Source organism: Oryctolagus cuniculus, chromosome 7 (assembly GCF_964237555.1).
Source record: "Oryctolagus cuniculus chromosome 7, mOryCun1.1, whole genome shotgun sequence".
Taxonomy (NCBI): Eukaryota; Metazoa; Chordata; class Mammalia; order Lagomorpha; family Leporidae; genus Oryctolagus; species Oryctolagus cuniculus.
Window position 1 is genome coordinate 128,515,444 of NC_091438.1, and position 20,141 is coordinate 128,535,584.

At 46.1% G+C, this 20,141-nt stretch overlaps 1 protein-coding gene across 20 annotated transcripts in view; it reads left to right on the top strand.

The window, feature by feature from the left end:
* The first annotated feature begins 3,373 nt into the window (after positions 1-3,373).
* ERI3 (ERI1 exoribonuclease family member 3) overlaps positions 3,374-20,141 on the top strand; it is a 146,535-nt gene continuing 129,767 nt past the window's right edge. For 2 of the 20 annotated variants that reach the window (XM_017346364.2, XM_070078604.1), the window contains exons 1-2: positions 3,496-3,871; positions 5,930-6,005. In XM_017346364.2, the coding sequence (XP_017201853.1) occupies positions 3,737-3,871; positions 5,930-6,005 (211 nt within the window). In that variant the 5' untranslated portion in view covers positions 3,496-3,736. Of the gene's footprint in view, positions 3,872-5,929; positions 6,006-10,112; positions 10,211-20,141 lie in introns of all 20 variants that reach the window. The other 18 variants (XM_070078603.1, XM_070078599.1, XM_070078601.1 and 15 more) reach the window with 18 other exon arrangements.

Below are 20,141 nucleotides of genomic sequence, written 5' to 3' on the forward strand. Positions count from 1 at the left end.
GTTGCCATGACTGACCTCCCGGAGAGCGCCATTCGTTCCTGAGCATGGCAGCTTTATAGGCACTTGTAGGCCTGCAAAGAACACCAATTTGCTGCTGCAGTTTGTTTTGATAACTGAAACTTTCAATAAATCTATATTAAAATCAAAGGGAAAATTAACTAGGCCCCAGCGAGGGGCACAGAGATAAGGGAGCACATTACCACCCTGGCCTCAGCCACCCCACATCCGTCTCCTAGTTCAGCTTCAGGTCACCAGGGAGATGAATGGCTGGGGCTTGTGGGGAACAGCCCTGGGTGGTGGTGGGGGAGCAGGGAGAAGGAGGAAATGGCCAAGTCCAGCTCCCACCGCCCCTCCAGTGAAAGAAGACCACCAGGGAGTGGGGGGGGGGGTGAGGGGGTGGGCTAGGGGTGTTCCCAGTGGAAAGAGGAGTTGGAAAGTCGGAGAAGGGTGAGAATAACAGAAATAACAGACACTGCTTATCTGCTAGGTCCTGTGCTAAGTGCTTATGTCTTTGGTTCCTATTACAGGTAGGTGCTAGAATCATCTTCACTCTAGAGAGAAAGGGAACCTCAGAGAGTAAACTGCTTAAGGTCACAGACAGACCCAGGACTCAAACATGAACAGGCTCTCTCTGAGCCCACACTTCTCGGAATGACACTACACTCTCGTGTGGCTTTGGGGGCTAAGATGGCAGCACTTCTTTGTCTGATTTCCAGATAAAATTGTTTTGGACGCAGTCTGGGTTCCCTCAACTGTTGCAAGTTTGGGGGCTGCTGTGCATTGCCATTGGGTTCTGGGTTCTCTGCCTTTCAATTGCTAGTTGAGGTCCAGCTTTGATGGCCACCTTGCTTTTCCTGGTGGCTTGAGCGGGTAGAAGAATTAATTTGGTACTGTTTTTGCATGTACATGCAATGTTCTCAGGGTTGGTTTGGGTTCAATCACTTAATCCAGCAGCCAGAAGGCTGCTCAGGGTGGACCTGAGTACTGGACTCAGTTCATCTACCTCCCCCAAATTAACTTGTCCCATCTGTACCCTGTCCATTTGCTTAAAGCACAGCCCTACTGCCATGATTATCATCTCATTTACTAACACATCTGGTTATCTTAGTCTTCCCTGGATGAAGGTTAGGGTTTGACACCAGTGGTGGGACTGCTGTGGGCCTAGTTTGATCAAACCAGCGGTTTTGACTATTCTCACCATTTCTACTCTCAGATGAACCACCACAATTCAGGGTGTGGAATCTGGCGCCCTCTATGGCCACCAGAGTGATGGGGTAACATGACCCCTCCTTTCTTTCATCCCAGATGTGATGTTCTCATGCTGTCAGTCTACACTACTTGTACGTACATCCTGTGTGCTAGAACTGCTAGTTCTATTTTCTTTCAAACTCTGAATAACTTGATAGTACACTTCCTTGTGTTTTCTTTTCCTCCTCTTTTTCTTTCATTTTTGCTGCCCTGGCCTTAATGCTTTCCAATAAAATCTAAAATAAGTTTCACTTTAGGCTCTGTTTTCTAGGGAACCAGAAAACACACAACAGAGCAAGGTTTAAGGGAGCCAAATACTGGGTTAGACAGTAATGCACTGGAACAGGTAAATACTAAGCTATTAAACTCTCCTATTATTTGAATGCATTTTGTCTGGTCTTTGTCCAGCAAGAGCTTACAGTCTTGTGAGGTCCTGGAAGAGGTACAGTTGATCCCTATAGTAGTAAGGAAGAAAAAACTATTCTTAGAGAAATCAAGGGGACCACGAAAGGATTCATGCTTGGCCAATACAGATATATAGATTTATTTCCCTCTTAACAGCCAAGAAGGTTGACCATACCCTATTCTTGGTCCAGAACTCAGGACATAAGGAGGCAAGAGATAAGATAGGCAACCTTATGGCCTCTTATTTGTCTTGTTTTATTTATATATATTTATTTGTTATTCCTCCTTTTTCCCCTCTCCAATCCAAAAGCTGTTTGAGAATACAGATTTTATTGTCTTACTCACCAGTGAATTCCTGAGCAGAGGCACTATAGGTGTATGTTGACTAATTGACCAACTGGGGTTAAAGTCTAGATAACAACGGTGGGAGGAAGACCCAGTTCCAGCTCCAAGGATGGGGGGAATAGGCACATGTGTCTCTACTTTCTTTTTGTTTTTAGAATGTTTATTTATTTGAAAGGCAGAATTACACACACACACACAGGCAGAGACAGAGAAAGAGGTCTTCTATCCGTTGGTTCACTCCCCAAATGGCCACAAGGGCCTCTGCTGCTTTCTGGGACTTGAACCAGTGCCCATACGGGATACCAGTGCTACAGGCGGTGATTTTACCTGCTATACCATAGTGCCGGCCCCCTCTACTTTCTTGACATTGAGGGAACAGACAAGTATCCTTGCTGGCCAACATATGTCCTTTGCATGTAACGAGCATTTGTTACACGCCTGTTTTATGCCTGGTACTGGGCTGGGTATTACTGATGCATCATGAATGATATGGAAATGCCTATAGGAAAGGTGCTTACAGTCCTGGGAGAGAGCAACACGGACATAGCCCATTATAGAACAATCAAATAAGTCCTGTAGGTGCACAGGAGAATCATTTACCTCATTTATGGGTGGGATTGAGGAAGGCATTTTTGATCTGGTGATTACCAGCCATTCCCAGCTCAGGCAGGAACCATCATGCTAAAGTCAGGTTTCACTGTCTCAAGTGAAGAGCGCAGATGGCAGATGGAGGGGCTTGATAACTGAAGCTGGGCCCAGAAAATGAGTCCTGACTGACTGGGAGGCTGTCAACACCATCACTGGCTTGGCCAAGGCTGAGATCTCCCTGCTTATACCTGGTACGATACCCACGACTTCCCAGGGAGGCATAACCAAGACGGAGAAACACATCTCCAGGCTTTGGCTAATAGGATGGCTGGTTGAAGCTTCCCACAGTTGAGGTCAGGCCGAAGTCTTTTTAACTTTTAAGTTTCTACTTAGGAAGACGCTTCAAAAATCTGTTTTGTTCTGTTTTGTTCTTAACCTCGAACTCTCTGTTACCAGACCTCCTGCTGGCCCACATTAGAAAGTAGAAGATAATTACCTGTTGAATGAAAGGGATCAAGAGTTGTCTAAATAGAACACGTCCTCTTCCGAGCCTACAATCACTTAAGACGTATATTGGAAGGTAGGAAAACGGAGGTGGGGGACTTGGTCCCTTTGGGGCTTAGAAAGTTATTCTTAAAAAAAAAAAAAAAATAAAAGAAAGTCCCTTTCACAGCTCAGAAGTGACCCCTCGCCTTCTGAGTACGTGCAACCACAAAACTACAAGTCCCATAAGGCCGGGTGCCGGGAGGCACCATCTTGACGCACCTTAGCGCGCATGTCGGCGGGAGAGCGAGCGTTAGGGGCGAAGAATCCCCGCCCCGCTGCAGCCCATTGGTTAAAGAGGTCGGCGACGGGCCCAGCGGTTGGCCACAGCGACCGCCCGTCCAAAGCGTCGGTCGGGGTCAGAGTGCGCGGAGGTGAGTCGGTGTGTTGTGGACTCGTGGTGCTGGCTGCCGCTGTTGAGGCGGCCGAGAACGGGCGGTAGGGAGCGGGCGGAGCTCGGCCTGCCTCTACCTGGCCAGCGCCACAGTCGGCGCGGGCCGCGCCCGCCGCCGTCAACTGCCCTGAGCGCCTGCTGAGGCCGAGGGAGACGTCGGGGCCTGCACCTGGAGGGAGCCTGCCGCGCTGGCCCCAAGGAGGGGGCGTTGCCATGGCGACAGCCTCTCCCGCTGCTGACGGGGGGCGGGGGCGGCCCTGGGAAGGAGGGCTGGTCTCCTGGCCCCCTGCCCCTCCTCTTACGCTCCCCTGGACTTGGATGGGCCCGAGTTGGGGGCAACACCCTGGGGTGGGTGAGGCTGAGAGGCTCCCCCCGATTGGGCCCTGGTTAATGCATGTGGGGTGTGGGTTGTGGCGCGCATTTTTTTTGCAGCCTTGGGTGCTGACCCATGTGCTCGCCCTGGGTGCATGATCTGAGTAAGGTTCTGGCCGCGGGGGAGCGGAGCAAGGGGTTTTGCAAGACAGCCTTGCTGAGTTGGTTAAGGGGGCTGACTTCTTACATGGGATTACTAGAGAAGAGGAAGGGAGGTTTGACAGGCTAGAAATCGAGCAAGGAGATAGTAGTACATCCCCTTTGCCCCCTCCCCAGGACGGACAGACAGACACACACACGGTTAACAGTTTGTCTCTTTAAGTCTGAGGCGGGGGTAGTAGTGATATTGGGAGTTGTGACTGAGGGGCCTAACTTGTCTAGCTTTCTGTTTGCCTTTCCTGCATATGGTCTAGCAACAGGTGTTTTCTTAGAATTTAAAAAAAAAAAAAAAAGGCATGAACTTGGCTTGAGGCTTGCTTGAGAATTCTTGCAAAATGTAGCTGCGTCTTGTTGACTTGGAAGATGCTAGATGTGTGGCCCCTCACTGGGGGTTTAGAGTTTGTTGTTAGGGCTGAATTTTGTAACTAGCAGCTCCTGTCAAAGTCTCTAGAGGTCTCTGGCCACTCCTACCGCATTTACTCTTGTGAGACATTTGAATTTCGGTCAATTTCCCCGTGGAAGGTCAGCAAAACATGAATCCCATTGGCTAAAGACAGCACTATTGGAACTGCAGTAGACTGTGATTGGCTGAATGATTTTTTGATTGTAGGGTTTCTACTAGAAATTGGCTTCATCAGATTCTGCTTTATTCTGACTTTATTATATACAGCACACCTTGTTTTCTGGGCTCATGGTTGGAGCTTAAGTATATTATACCTGAATCCCTTACCATTTAAAAGCCAATTTATAAACAGGGACTTGGAGTGTGACTCCACTAATGTGTGTCTGTGCTCTTGGTTAGAAACCCACTTAGCTGCCTTTCATCCGAATGCGGGTGTGGGGGAGGGGAGCTGCTGAGAAGTGATTGATAAGGTTTCCTTTATGGATTCTGCGGTGCTTCACTGGAGCTCAGAGCACTTTGGCAACTTAAGCACTCCAAATTAAAAGCTCATTAACAATTCCTGCCCCAAGATCCTGTAAATAAGCAGCTAGCTGGGTCATGGAGCTTGGCTAAGAGCTCTCCTTCCAACTTGAAATTTCTGAATAGAAGTGCTTTTATTCCTTTTCATTTTGAAAAGTGTTTTCTTTGTGGTGGGATTAGTTGGTGAGTGGCCTTTTCCGAGGACAGCTGAGTAGAATTAAGTCACAAGTGTTTAGAATGGTAGGCAGGAGTACATTGGTTCTAATCCTAGATGAGGTAGGTGTGTGTGTGTGTGTGTGTGTGTGTGTGTGTGTGCGCGCGCGCGCGCGCGCGCGCGCGCGCGCATGTGCAAAAGGTATCACTGGTTTACAAGGGCATCTCTACAACTTCTGGAGCTTTAGAAGATCTGAATTGGGTGACAAGTATAATAGGCATTCATTGATGTCTTCATGTTGGGTTTGGTTGCCTAGATTGTCTTAGAACTTGAGGCAGACTTGGAAATATCCTGAAGGTGTTTGCTGGCCTCTGTGACCATTTGCAGTATGACGTGTGGTTATATGACAACCAGTCCCTCTCCTAGTTCTGTCTGTTCTCAGTTCCTGACTTCTGAATTTGTCAGTCATATCAGCATCTCCTCCTTGATTAGGATTCTGATGTTTTCCCAGAGCATCATCACATCATGGCCATCTTTCTCAATCCATGCTTAGATATTGTAAACTTTTATGTTTCTAGGAGGTAAGCCTCCCTAGGAAGAAAAATGTGTCACTAGGGAACATGGATCCATCATTCCCAAGACAAATAGAGTTCTGTAGTTTCTGAAAGCTCTGTGGGAACCCTGCATTCCCACATGGGTAGCTGTCATCCCCGAGTCTGAGGTAGAGCGCGCGCCGCCATAGTGGGGATTTGGTCTTCCTGCTGAGATGGGCGTTGCAGAGATGTGTGTCTATCCACAGCATTGGGGCCTTCCGGCTCTCACAGAACCTTCGGCGTCCCCAGCTGCCAGTCTTGGCATCTTCGAAGTAAGGAGAGGTGAGAATCCCCTTGCATGGTCAGGTTTGACTTGACTTCTTCCTTTTGAGTGTTTGGGCTCGGGTAGGGGGTGGGGGGAAGTAAGGGTGGATGCTTGCTCAGATTTATTTTTCTGTAGATTCTGATAAGGCAGCATATTCTCTAAGCCTACCAGAACTTAACCCAAAGCTATAAAGTGGTGAGAACCAGAGGTGGAGAATCCAGATCCTAGAGTTTTGTCATTTCTCCATGGGCATCTCATAAGTACCTACTCTAGGTTCAGGATGATTAGCTACAGCTAGAATAGTCCTGTATTCTGAGAAATATACATCTGAAAGACAATAGGAAGAAACCTATTCACTTGGCTTTTAATAATGTAAATTTGAGCAAGGCCTTTGGGAACATGATTTAATTTGGGCTGAGTGTTACCTTTGGGTGATTTTTTAAAAAGATTTATTTATTTATTTGAAAATCAGAGTTACACAGAGAACGAAGGAGAGGCAGAGAGAGAAAGGGGGAGGGGGAGGAGGAGGGGGGGAGGGAAGGAGGGAAAGGTCTTCCATCCGATAGTTCACTCTCCAGATGGCCACAACGGCCGGAGCTGCGCCGATCTGAAGCTGGGAGCCAGGAGCTTCTTCTGGGTCTTCCACATGGGTGCAGGGGCCCAAAGACTTGGGCCATCTTCTACTGCTTTCCCAGGCCATAGCAGAGAGCTGGATTGGAAATGGAGCAGCCAGGACTTGAACCGGCGCGCATATGGGATGTTGGTACTGCAGGTGGCGACTTTACTTGCTATGCCACAGCGCTGGCCCCTGGGTGATTGAATAATCCCAATCTATTTATATTTTAAAGGATCAAGATCAGGCTAACCAGGTGGATTCTGATGTTTGATATCCAGGGACTTGGAGGCTGTTTGGTAACTAAGAGCCAGCACTTTGCTGGTTCCTGGGATTGTAGTTTATTATTTTTTTCTTTTTTGACAGGCAGAGTGGACAGTGAGAGAGAGAGAGAGAGAGAAAGGTCTTCCTTTGCCGTTGGTTCACCCTCCAATGGCCGCCGCGGCCAGCGCGCTGCGGCCGGCGCACAGCGCTGATCCGATGGCAGGAGCCAGGTGCTTATCCTGGTCTCCCATGGGGTGCAGGGCCCAAGTACTTGGGCCATCCTCCACTGCACTCCCTGGCCACAGCAGAGAGCTGGCCTGGAAGAGGGGCAACCGGGACAGAATCTGGCGCCCCGACCGGGACTAGAACGTGGTGTGCCGGCGCCGCAAGGCGGAGGATTAGCCTAGTGAGCCGCGGCGCCGGCCGGGATTGTAGTTTAAAGCAGCCACGCTGGCACCAGAGAGCTTAGGAATTCATGGGTGAGACAGTGAAGAGGTAGTTCTGATACACTCCAAGAATGCTGTGATAAGGGAAGTGTGGGTGCTTTGGGAGTACAGAAGGGTCCCTAGCTGAGATTTGTGGGCTCAGGAAGATCTCTCAGAGGAGGTAACTTCCTCACCTGGAAATAGGTGAAGACATGAAGGACCAAGTCAGAGCTTTGTTTTTAAATGTTTAGCAAAGGCTTTAGTAAGTGATTGCTTAACAGAGCTTTGTTGAGTTTGAGAAAGTTCAGTGTGGTTGAAACAATGCTTAGAAGGCAGGAGTCGAGAGAATATAGTGAGAGATGAGGCAGAAAAGGTAAGCAGAGACCAGAGTCTGTTAAACTCTAAGGATTAGACCCAAGAGGTAGAAAAAGATTAGATTAGGGGTTGGCAAATGTTTTCTGTAAAGGACAGGATATTAACCAGGCTTTGTGGGTCACTGTCATGACTACTCAACTCTGTTTATGCATGAAAGCAGCTGTAGCAGGATGAAAATAAATGAGCATGGCTGTGTTTCAATAAAACTTTATTTATAAAAGCAGCTGAATTTGGCCATGGACCATAGTTGCTGATCAAATTTAAGACCAGCAAGAAGCTGATATTAGGTTTGTGTTGTAGAAAATTTGCTCCAATTTCAGTGTGAAGAAAGAGTGTGTTGAAGAGGACAGAAAATACTAGAAGCAGAGAAACCAATAAGGAGGCTGTGGCAGTTATATGGGTAGAATTTTATATTACCTGTTTTATGTCTGTATTTGTTTTTTTTTTTTTTTTTAAGATTTTAATTTTTTGAAAGGCAGATTTAAAAGAGAGAGATGGATCTTCTATCTGCTGGTTCACTCTCCAAGTGGCTGCAACAGCTTGGGCTGTGCCAGGCCGAAGCCAGGAGCTTTATCGGGGTCTCCCACATGGGAGACTTGGGCCATCTGCTGCTGCTTTCCCAGATGCATTAGCAGGGAGCTGGATCAGAAATGGAGCAGCTGGGACTTGAACTGGCATTGCAGGCAGCGGCTTAACCTGTTATGCCACAACGCTTGCCTCTGTATTTTGTTCTTAAAAATGGACTATAGGGAGCCGGCGCTGTGGTGCAGCAGGTTAAAGCCCTGGCCTGAAGTGCCGACATCCCTTATGGGTGCCGGTTCTAGTCCCACCTGCTTCTCTTCCTATCCGGCTCTCTGCAATGGCCTGGGAGAGCAGTAGAAAATGGCCCAAGTCCTTGGGCCCCTGCACCCGCATGGGAGACCCAGAAGAGGCTCCTGACTCCTGGCTTCGGATTGGCATAGCTCCGGCTGTTGCGGCCATCTGGGGAGTGAACCAGTGGATGGAAGACCTCTCTCTTTGTCTCTACCTCTCTCTGTAACTCTTTCAGATAAATAAAATCAACCTTAAAAAATAAAGGACTATAGCAAACTCTTTACATACAGGTGTGTATCATTTGTCACTTCCTGGAACTGAAAGAATGTCTTCTAAAGAATTGTTGGAGGCCGGCGCCGCGGCTCACTAGGCTAATCCTCCGCCTTGCGGCGCCGGCACACCGGGTTCTAGTCCCGGTCGGGGCGCCGGATTCTGTCCCGGTTGCCCCTCTTCCAGGCCAGCCCTCTGCTGTGGCCAGGGAGTGCAGTGGAGGATGGCCCAGGTGCTTGGGCCCTGCACCCCATGGGAGACCAGGAAAAGCACCTGGCTCCTGGCTCCTGCCATCGGATCAGCGCGGTGCGCCGGCCGCAGCGCGCCGGCCGCGGCGGCCATTGGAGGGTGAACCAACGGCAAAGGAAGACCTTTCTCTCTGTCTCTCTCTCTCACTGTCCACTCTGCCTGTCAAAAAAAAAAAAAAAAAAAAAAAAAAAAAAAAAAAAAAAAAGAATTGTTGGAAATACCAGCTCCTGTTTCACAGCCTGGGAAAGATATTGGAAAGCAATTAGTTAAAAGATTTTGGGGCCTATTTTCTTTCATTTTTTGAAAAATTTATTTATTTATTTATTTTAAAGATTTTGTTTATCTGAGAGATAGTTACAGGCAGAGAGAGGGAGAGACAGAGAAAAGACATCTGTCTGCTGGTTCACTCCCCAAATGACTGCAATGGCTAGAGCTAGGCTGCTCCTGGCGCCAGGAGCTTCTTCAGGGTCTCACACGTGGATAAAGGGACCTAGGCACTTAAGCCACCTTCCACTGCCTTCTCAGGCCGTAACAGAGAGTCGATCGAAAGAGGAGCAGCCAGGACTAGAACCAGTGCCCATTTGGGATGATGAGACCAGAGGTGGAGGCTTAGCCCACTATGCCACAGTGCTGGCCCCTAAGACTTATTTATTTTAAAGAGCAATATAGAAAGGGGGATACAGAGAGAATGAGAGTGGGGGGGAAGGGAGAGAGAGAGGGAGAAAGAGAAATCTTCCATCAGTTGTTTCATTCCCCAAATGGCTACAAAAATCCAGGAGTCCTGAACTTCCATCTGAGTTTCCCACATGGATGGCAGGGACACAAGCACTTGTGCCATCATGGGCTACTTTCCCAGGCTCATAGGCAGGGAGCTGGATGAGAAGGGGAGCAGCCGGGACTCTAATGGGCACTCTGATGTGGGATGCAGGCATCGCAAGCAGTGGCTTAACCTGCTGCCTACAATGCCAGCCATGGGAATTATTTTCTAATGAAGGAATTATGGAATAAATGGAGCCCTGCAAGGGTTCTTGATCTTGGGGCTTATAGCCTACTGTCAGTTGCTTTGAACTTGAACTGTACACATAGAAAATGACCCGTTTTCCTAATCTTTCCAGGGAATTGTCCTCATAATATATCCCACTCAGTCTCTCCTTTTCCTGCTTGTAGCAGACTGATGACCTTTTCCCAATTTTGGAACTGTCTCCCAGTTCAGGTATGGTGATATATGTTAGGCACAGGGACCACATACAGTATTTGTTGAATGTATAATGCATAGGTGAGAGCTGAGGGTCCTGTGTCTGTCTGCTCCTTTCCTTTGTCCACCTCTTCCTACACACTCCAGTGTACTTGTTTTGCTGGAGGGAAGCCTGTGGGTTTCTGATAATAGTGTGTGTGTGATATTGGGCAAGTAACTTTCCTCCCTGGGCTTCACTTTCTTATCTGTAAAATGAAGATAATGGGACTTTCTAGGATTGCTTAAGGTATTTAATAATGTATCTAAAACTCTTAACAGTGTCTTGATGACTTCTGTTACAAGTAATATTTTACACAATAATTTTTTAAAAAACACCTATAGTTAGATGACTTGGCCTTTGGCTTAGTGTGTTTTGAGTCCTCAGTTGTCATTATGTCCATGTGATAGAAATGTAGCCCCTGGTGGTAGCAGCCAGCAGACAGGAGGGAATTACACTAAAGGAAGGCACCGTTCTTCATAATGGAGAATTTCAAACAGCAGGAGTTCCACTCTGAATTCCAGAACTTTTTTCAGGATGGACTCTAGTCCTAGCATCATCAGAACAGCAAAGCAAGTGAGCAGCGTCTCAATAGAGATTCACCAAAGTGTGACCAGTTGTTCCTTGTCTGGAGTCATTTGTTAGTGTTGCCACCCTCGTGGCCTACACAGCTTTGTAAGGGCTTCTTGAATGTTTTTTCTTCCTTTTCCCCAGCACTGTGGGAAGTGGGTTGGGTGATGGACGTTTGTATCCTACCATGTGAGGAGACAGGCCCCAGGAGGTGGAGCCTGTGGCTTGAGGTCCTGCTCTGAGGTACTGCCGGGGCTGGCGCACACTTGCCTCTAGATGAAGCTGTGGTAGTTTATTGCTGTGATTTCTCTTCCCTCAAGTGAGAGATGTGTAGTCATCGCACAACTGCAGTCTGTGTGTGCCTTGTCCAGACCTGCTGGGCCTGACTTGAGTCCCACTTTATCCACTGGTTCCGTTGGGTTTTAATTGATGACTGCTAGGGCTGGACCTGTTGGGGAGGAAATTCCCTTTGGGTCATTGTTCTTAGCCTTTCCTCCTTTGGGGACATTCCTTAGGGAGCCTTGGGTTAGGAGGGATTGCTTTGATATGTTCAAAATTGTTCCTTGTGCCCCACAGCTACAGGTAAAATCAAAAGGCAGATAATTTATGGGAGTGTCAAAGCTGGCCGCTGGCACCTCAGGAGGCCATTAGTATGCCTGTTCAGACCCTCTGTGTCCTTGCAATTGATTCCTCTTTGCATGAACCTTATTTGGGAAGCTGTAGATCTGTGGGTAGTGATTGGATGTGACAGTCCAAACACCGGTCCCTAAATTAATCCTTTTAATAGTATTCTGGCATCATGGCAATTTCTCTCTCTCCCTCTCTCCCTCTCTCCCTCTCTCCCTCTCTCCTTCTCTCCTTCCTTCCTTCCCTCCTTCCCTTGTTCCCTCTCTCCTTCCCTCTCCCTCCCCCCCCCCCCACTGGGGAGAACAGAGGGTATGGGCTAGGAGGAGGGATAGCCAGAAAGGAAGCATTGTCTGTGCTTGGATCTTGCTGTGTTCTAGCATGTTCTGGTTCCAGAGCAGTTGGCATCATATCTGTGAACATAGTAATTCATTCAGTAAACCTTCACTCATACTTACATTGTGCCTGGCCCTGTGCTGGGTTCTGGTAACACAGAAGTGAGTACACAGTGGTCCTTGTCCTCAGGACTCAGCTCAGTGTTTCTTGGGCTTTTAAGTCTCATGCTCCATTTATATTAAAAAATAAATCTCATGCTCTTTAATGCTGTTTGGCATTTTGAAATGCATTTAAAAAGTCAAAGAATCACCATGTCAGATATGCTATTTTTTTAATATATAAAATATACATATACACCTACACTGCTATCTTCCATCCTTCTTTCCTAACTCATTGAACATTATTGTTGGTAGGAAAACTGATGCCACCTTCTAATATAGTGAGATGAAAGCTGTGAAATAGGAATAAATCTCATTTAAGCAATTAACTTTATTATGGGATATCAGAGAAAGCTACTAAAAAAGGAGAGCTCTGAGCTGAATTTTGAAGAAATAGTGATAATTTGCCTGGTGAACAGCAAGTAGCATTTGCCACGGTGCAGATTTGTGAAAGAAAATGTCACATTTGAGGACCTGAGCAAGAACTGGATGGGACCCTGCCTCCTAGCAGTTTCTCCATTGTGTAAGATGGGGAGGTTTGCTCCCCTGGAGTTGTGTTTGACAACAGGCTTTGAGTTCTTAGTGCTGCAGTTTTAATCCAAGGTACTTTTTTCCTGTTTCTGCTTTTGTGCTCAGGCCTGTGTTTTGTTTTCCTTTACAAAATATGTATTAAAAATTATGAATATAAATTTGGGTTATCAAGACAGATTTGATGGTTGTTTAAGGTTCAGTTACTTTTGGTTAAAGTCATACTTTACCTCAAAAAGAAAAACTGAAGTTGATGTGAATCATTAGCCTGATGGCTGATGGTGACTCGTCAAGTAGGAAGATGGGGTTTTTGAACATGACAGAGGAAAAACAGGGCCCCAAGGAGCTGGGTGTCTCTGAGCCTTCATTTCCTTGTGTGCAAAATGGGAATATTGTTAGCCATTTTGCTTGAAAGTTGGGAGGTTTAAGTGAGATAACATGTAAATCCCCAAGGCAGTACTTTCATATTCTAGTTTACAGTAGCTTTTCAGAAAATGGTGTTTTCCTTTCTCATGTATTAACAACAAGAACTCCCTTTTTGAACACTTCTTATTGTGCACTATGCTTCTTTGTGTACATTGCATGGTTGAGTCCCAAAGATGCAGCTATTATTAAAGCTGTTATCACAAAAAGTATGTAATGGAGCCAGGATTTGAACCCAGGTTTACCTAATACTAGTGTCTTAACAGCTGGATTAAATTGACTGCTTGGTTCTATGCCAGTTCTGTCTTGGAAGCAGAGGTAGTGGAAGTATTTGAACAGTTCTGGATACACTTGCTGTCTGCAAGTACTGGAGGTGCTTAAAGGGGTAATGGTGCCATACCTTGTCCTCCCTCTGCCTCTAGCTTTTTATTTTTTTCCCAAAGATTTATTTATTTTAAAAGCAGAGTTTCTAGAGAAAAGAGGCAGAGACAGAGATCATTCATCTGCTGGGCCAGTCCGAAGCCAGGAGCCAGGAGCCAGGAGCCATGTCTCCCATGTGGATGCAGGGGCCCAAAGCCGTGGGCCATCTTCTGCTTTCCCAGGCTCATTAGCAGGGAGCTGGATCAGAAGTGGAGCAGCCAGGACTTGCACCTGTGCCCATATGGGATGCTGGCATTGCAGGCAGTGGCTTTACCTGCTACGGCACACTGCCGGCCCCTGACTCTAGGTTATTTATGTATTAGGAAATAAGACTGTGTCCTCTGTGTGTGCAGTGGGATCACTGTTGGCTTGCAGTACTTTGCAGAGGTATCTTCCAGCTTTGGTCCCTGGAAGGAGTTTGCCCAAGCTGCTGGGCATGGCTGATGGTTAAGCAAACATCAGGCACATCGCAGACAACTGCCTCTTAATTTGCTTAATTTGAGCTGCTGATAAAGGTTAGTTGAAGGCAAAAGCCAGCCTGCTGTGGCCTGTGACGTTACCATCAGAATTTAGTGTTCCTGAAGGCCTTCATTCACTTCAGCTGTGCAAGTTGTGTAAGCTTTGCTACTGCTCCTGCTATGGGGAGAGCCTTGCCTAGTGCTTCATTGGATTAGAAGCAGCTGTAGCTGCAGGCCAAAGCCAGGACTGGTTGTAGACAAGAGTGTGTTTTGTTGAGCTGAGGATCCAGCTTTCAAGTTCCTGCTTCCCTTCCACTTTTCGGGATCAGAAAGTCAAGTAGTGGTTCCAGGGCATGTCAGGCTGTTTCGTCTCCAGCTTCTACTCTTCAGCAAACTAGACAGAGCCCTCAGACTGCTGGCTGCTTCTGTGAGAATGCAGAGAAGCTGGGGGATGAGTGGTTAGGTCTGCTCCTTGTGTTGGAGCAATGGTTGGAGACTCTGGCCCTGAAGTTGAGAGTGCTGGGTTCTATTTCTTTTTTCTTTCTATGTGAGCCATGGGCAATCCTTTTCTCTTTTTGGGCCTTATTTTCCCTGGCTGGCTGCGTTGTAGGTTTTCTTTTACCTTTGACAGTGTGATTTTCACAGAAAGTGCTTGGCAGTAAGGATGTATTCATTAGATGGAAGATTATGACTTTTGAAGGCATGCAGTTTATAGTTTTTTAGGCTATTTTTAGCTAAGACAAAGCCTGTGACCCAGTGAGTTCCAAGCAGGTATTACTGTGTTCCTTGTTGATTCCATGACTCCGATGCCTGACACTTGCTGAACTAGAGGTCACTTTGGGATAGGAACTTGTCCTAGGTCTAGAAACCGAGGAAGCTATGGTGGTCATGGTCTCAGGTGCTTCCAGACAGCCGGGTCAGAACCACTTTCTGGTACCTTGGAGTCTGGAATGTACCCTTGTCTCCCAGTGTGGCTTTTAGTGGTATGAATTGAATCTAATCTGATTACCTCTAAGTGGTATGAGGGTACTTCCAAAAGTTTGTGGGAAAATGAAGTTAGAAGATATGTTTATTTTGGTGCAAAAATTTCTGAAATGCAGGCATGTGAGGAGTCTTTAAAAAGGTCACAGAAAATGTGTATTATGAGAAGACCGTGCTTTAGAAAGTACCCTGGATAAACCCATTCCCTCCCAGAGATTCCGAGTCTGTGTGGCTGGGGAGGTGGAGTGGGAGTAGACCACGCGTTTCATGATGGGATCCTCTTTTCCTGTCCCGGAAGCTCCCCTGGCCTGTGTATGTATTAAAGGCTGACTCCCTCCCTTCCCCCCTCCAGTAATGGAGGCTATAAAATGTCTATTTACCCAAGACACCGGAACGACTCCTCTGCGGTTCCACTAATCTGGTGATTTGGTGCGTCTTTGGTCTCTCAGGTAAATACAGATTGAGTCTTTTTATAAAGGCATATTATTTCCCTCATTAAATGTGTGTTTTGGCACATGTGTTATTTACCTGATAGACAGTAATGGCTGCAGAGGAGCCATTGGTGTCTGTTGTGTAAATAGTCTGCACAGAGACCATCCTCCAGGGGCTGTGGTGCAGGCCTGTGTTCTCCAAATCAGGCTGGCCCCATGGTAGTCCCTGTTCACCCCTCCGCTGTTCCCACTGGGAGGCTGATCCATTTATTTTGAGCAGAAATCATTCATCTTCTTCCTTGCCATAGGCTACTTACTATCTTTCATTTGTTAGGAAAAGCAAAGGATATCTGAGAATAAATGTTTGCAAACCCTAGTCTCTGTTGAAAGACAATTTGCAGAAATACTCAGAATCATAAACTGTTTCTTTTGAGTTCTGTCCCTTAACTAGATAAGCAAAGTCCCAGGTGATATTATAAGCGTTAGACCTATATTCTGCAAACCCCCTGTGACTTAAGTATGAAGATCTCAGTAGAAAAATGGAACCCTGGGGCTGGTATTATGGCATAGTGGGTTAAGCTGCTGTTTGCAGCACCAGCATCCCGTATGGGCATCAGTTCAAGTCCCTGCTGCTCCACTTCTGATGCAGCTCCCTGCTAATGGCTTGGGAAAGCAGTGGAAGATGGCCCAAGTGCTTGGGCCTCTGCACCCACGTGGGAAACCCAGATGAAGCTCCTGGCTTCCACCTGGCCTAGTCTTGGACATTGTGACCATTTGGGGGAGTGAACCAGCGGATGGAAGATCTCTCTCCCTCTCTGTAACTCTTTCAAATAAGTAAGTAAATTAATAAATAAAATCTTTAAAAAGAGAGAGAAAAAAAACCCCCTAAGATGCAAGGGCAGTGGTTTGCGACTTCAGGGAGGCTGGGGATGTTTCCTGAGAAGGTTGCATGGTGTCAGGAGTGCCAGTGAGGGGGAGCTTTTAGTGGGGGCTCTTTCGATGGAGACTCAGGTAGAGAGACTCTCTGAGCTGAGGGATGTTTTGAGGACTGCATTTTGCCACAGGAGAGCATACAGCCTGCCTACTGGGGGCACTACTCAGAGCTCTCACTCTAACACACTGTTTTCTTTCTGCCTTTTTTTTTTTTTTTTAATTGAAATTTTTATTTATTTGAGGGAGGGAAAGAGAACAAGAAAGAGAATGAACACTAATTTGCTTGTTCATTTCCCAAATGCCTGTAGTGGCCTGGGGTTTGCTAGGCCAGAGCAGGGAGTCTGGAACACAATCCAGGTCTCCCACATGAGTGGCAGGAATTCAGCCACCTGAGCTATCAGCTGCTGCCTCCCAAGGTGCACATTAGCAGGAAACTGGAGTCAGGAGCAGAGCAGGGAATTGAATCCAGGTGCTCTGATGTAGTACACGGCATCTTAACTGGTATCTTGACCACTAGACCAAATGCTCACCCCTTTTTTTCTTTTTTTTAAAAAACGGCTTGGATTTTAAAATGAAATTTAAAAAAGTTTGGAAAAACCCCAATTTACATAAAAGTTGGAAGTACAAAGAATTTTTTTCCTGAAACATTTAAGGGTTAAATTGCTGATCTAATGTCACATCAGCTTGAATACTTTGCATGTATTTCCTACAGGCATAGACATTTTCCTACCTAACTATAATAAAACCATCAAAATCAGGAAATTAACATTGATATGTTACCTCCATCTCATCTTTAAACTCCATTCAAGTTTTTCCAGTTGTTCCGGAATGTTCTTGTAGCAAAATGGTACAGTTCAGAATCATGTGTTGCATTTAGTTATCAAGTCTCCTCAGTGTCTTTTAGGCTTTCCTCAGTAAGCATTCTTTGTCCTTCATGACCTTGATACTTTTGAAGATTGCAGGCTGGTTAATTTGTAGATTGTCCTTAATTAAGGATGGTAAGATATTTTCTCATGAGTTAGATTCAAATTATGCCTCTTCAGTAGGAATATCACAGAAATAATGCTTTGTTCTTCTCATTGCAACTTTTCAAATGTGCAGGATCTTGACTTATCCTTCTATTGATGATCTTTTTGATCACTTGGTTAATGTGATGTCTGCCAGGTTTCTTCATTATAAAATTACTCCCTCTTGTAATTAATAAGCATTTTGTGGAGAGCTACTTTGAAACTATATAAATATCCCTCATCAAGCTTTAGTTTTATATATTTATGTACTTATTGGCTCATAGTTCTCTGTTTTCTTCTGAGTATTATAATTTACTACTATCATTTATTGGCCAATGGGAGTCCCTTCAAGGTCACTTCTGTGTCCTATATTCCCATCACCAAAATATACTTAAAGTGTAAGTCTATTTCCATGAACTTTTAAAAAATGCCAGATACTATATATATTTTTTTGACAGGCAGAGTAGACAGTGAGAGAGAGAGACAGGGAGAAAGGTCTTCCTTTACTGTTGGTTCACCCTCCAATGGCCGCTGCGGCCAGCGCACCACGCTGATACGAAGCCAGGAGCCAGGTGCTTTTCCTGTTCTCCCGTGCAGGTGTAGGGCCAAGGACTTGGGCCATCCTCCACTGCACTCCCGGGCCATAGCAGAGAGCTGGCCTGGAAGAGGAGCAACCGGGACAGAATCTGACGCCCTGACCGGGACTAGAATTCAGTGTGCTGGTGCCGCAGGTGGAGGATTAGCCTGTTGAGCTATGGCGCTGGCCTCAGATACTATATTTTTAAAGTTGTTTATTATTATTATTATTATTATTTGAAAGAGCAAGAGGCAGAGACACAGAGATCTTCCATCTGCTGGTTCACTACCCAAATGCCTGCTATAATAGCTGGGGTAGGCCAAGCTGAAGCCAGGAGCCAGGAACTTCATCCTGGATCTCCCATGGGGGTGGCAGGAACCCATGTACTTAAACCATTGCTTGCTGCCTCCCAGGGTACACATTACACAGGAAGCTGGAATCAGAAGCAGAGCTGGGACTCACACCAGTGCTCTGATATGGGACTTAAACATCTCAAACAGCAGCTTAATTGTTGTGCCACAATATCCACCCCTTCCAAGAACTTTGGTTGTTCCCTTGTATATTTATACTCAACATTTACTTCTAGATGTATGCATCTAGTCTATACTAGAAACCTGTCAGTTCACTCTCTTACCACCAGTTCCATACATACCACAAATTTTCTCCCTTTCCACATTTTAACTCCTTTCTTGAACAGTGAGATACTTGGTTCCATTATCCCTTCTATATTCACTTTTTTGCCCAATCCCTGTGTATGTAACTAATCTCCCATGCTGCCACTTCATGAGTGTCTGTTTTATGCTGCCGGTGACTCTCCATCTCCAGACTTTCTCTAATGTGGTTGCCTTCCACACCCTGCTTGACTCTAACATGGGACACCACACCTTTCCACCTCTGTGTGGATGTCTTCACTTATCTGGTCTCTGATACTCTCTGCACAGACTGCCCCAGCTGCAGTTAGTATAGACACCTGCCTTGTCCTGATGTACTGAATGGTTTTAGGATTAAGTTTTTAGGAATAGGAGAGAAAGAACTACCCTCTGATGACTTATGTGAACTTAGTTTTGAGAAGTAACAGAAGTATGGAACCCAATGATTGTTGATATCTAGAGGCCTGACTTCCTAATATCTACATGTCTACTCTCAAGACTGCTATAGTTTTTTTTTTTTTTTTTTAAGATTTATTTATTTTAAAGGCAGAGTTTCAGAGAGAGAAAGAGAAAGTACAGGGAGACACACACACACACACACACACACACACACACACACACAGAGCAAGAGAGCTTCCATTCACTGGTTCACTCACCAGATGGCTGCAACAGCTAGTGCTGGGCCAGGCCAAAGCCAGGAACTTCTTCTGGGTTTCCTGCATGGGTGACAGAGGCCCAAGCACTTGGGCTGTTCTCTGCTGCTTTCCTAGGTGCATTAGTAGGGAGGGGGATTGGAAATGGGGTAGCCAGGACTTAAATCAGTGCCCTGTGGGATCCTGGCATTGCAGGCAGCAGCTTAACCTGCTGTGCTGCATTAGTTACCCCTCCTTTAAAAAAAATTATTTATTTGAAAAACAGAACAACACAGAGAGGGAGAGACAGAGCCATCTTGCTTTTGCTGGTTCACTATCCAAATGGCCACCTCAGTCAGAGCTGGGCCACGCCAAAGCCAAGAACCAGGAACTTCATCCTGGTCTTCCACATGGGGGCAGGGGCCCAAGTGTTTGGGCTATCTTCTTTGCCTTCCCAGGTACATTAGCAGGAAGCTGGGTCAGAAACAGAGTAGTTGGGGCTTGAACTGGAATGGAAAGTTTTTGATGTGGGTGAAATCAGGTGAGAAAAGAAGGTGCCCATGTTGGCCATGGGAGGGACTAGAGTTCGTGAGGGGTCTTCAGAAAGTTCATTGAAAATGTGTATTATGAAAAAACTATGCACAGGTTTCAAATTATTTAAAAATGAGCTTATTTTAACTCCATTTTTCTATGAATTTTTTGAAGTCTTCTTGGATAAGGTATTCTCCATAGGAGGGATAGAGCTTTCTAGTGATACGAGAGACATGGATATCTCTGAGGTTGCCTTATTGTTGATTGTGATTGTAGGCCCAGAGTAAAGAGATCCAGGCTAGGTCAGATGGGCATAGCCTGATAGGATAGTAGTAGTAATAAGAGTAAGCTAATATTTATTCAGCCCATAGATGCTAGACACTGCTCTTAGTGCTTTAGATATGTTGTCCATTTCATTCTCACTTAAGGTACTATTATTATTGTCATTTTACAGGTGAGGAACAACAGAGCTTGCCCAAGGTGCCATGATTAATTAAGTGGCAAAGCCAGGTTCAAACCTGGAAGCCTTCTTTAATGATGATACTTAATTGTCAGTCGTGTTTGTCCGAGTCTGGCTGACTATGCATAATGTGTATACTCTATACACACTGGAGAATGTTCAGACTTTGAAAAGTCCATATGCATGGCCTGAC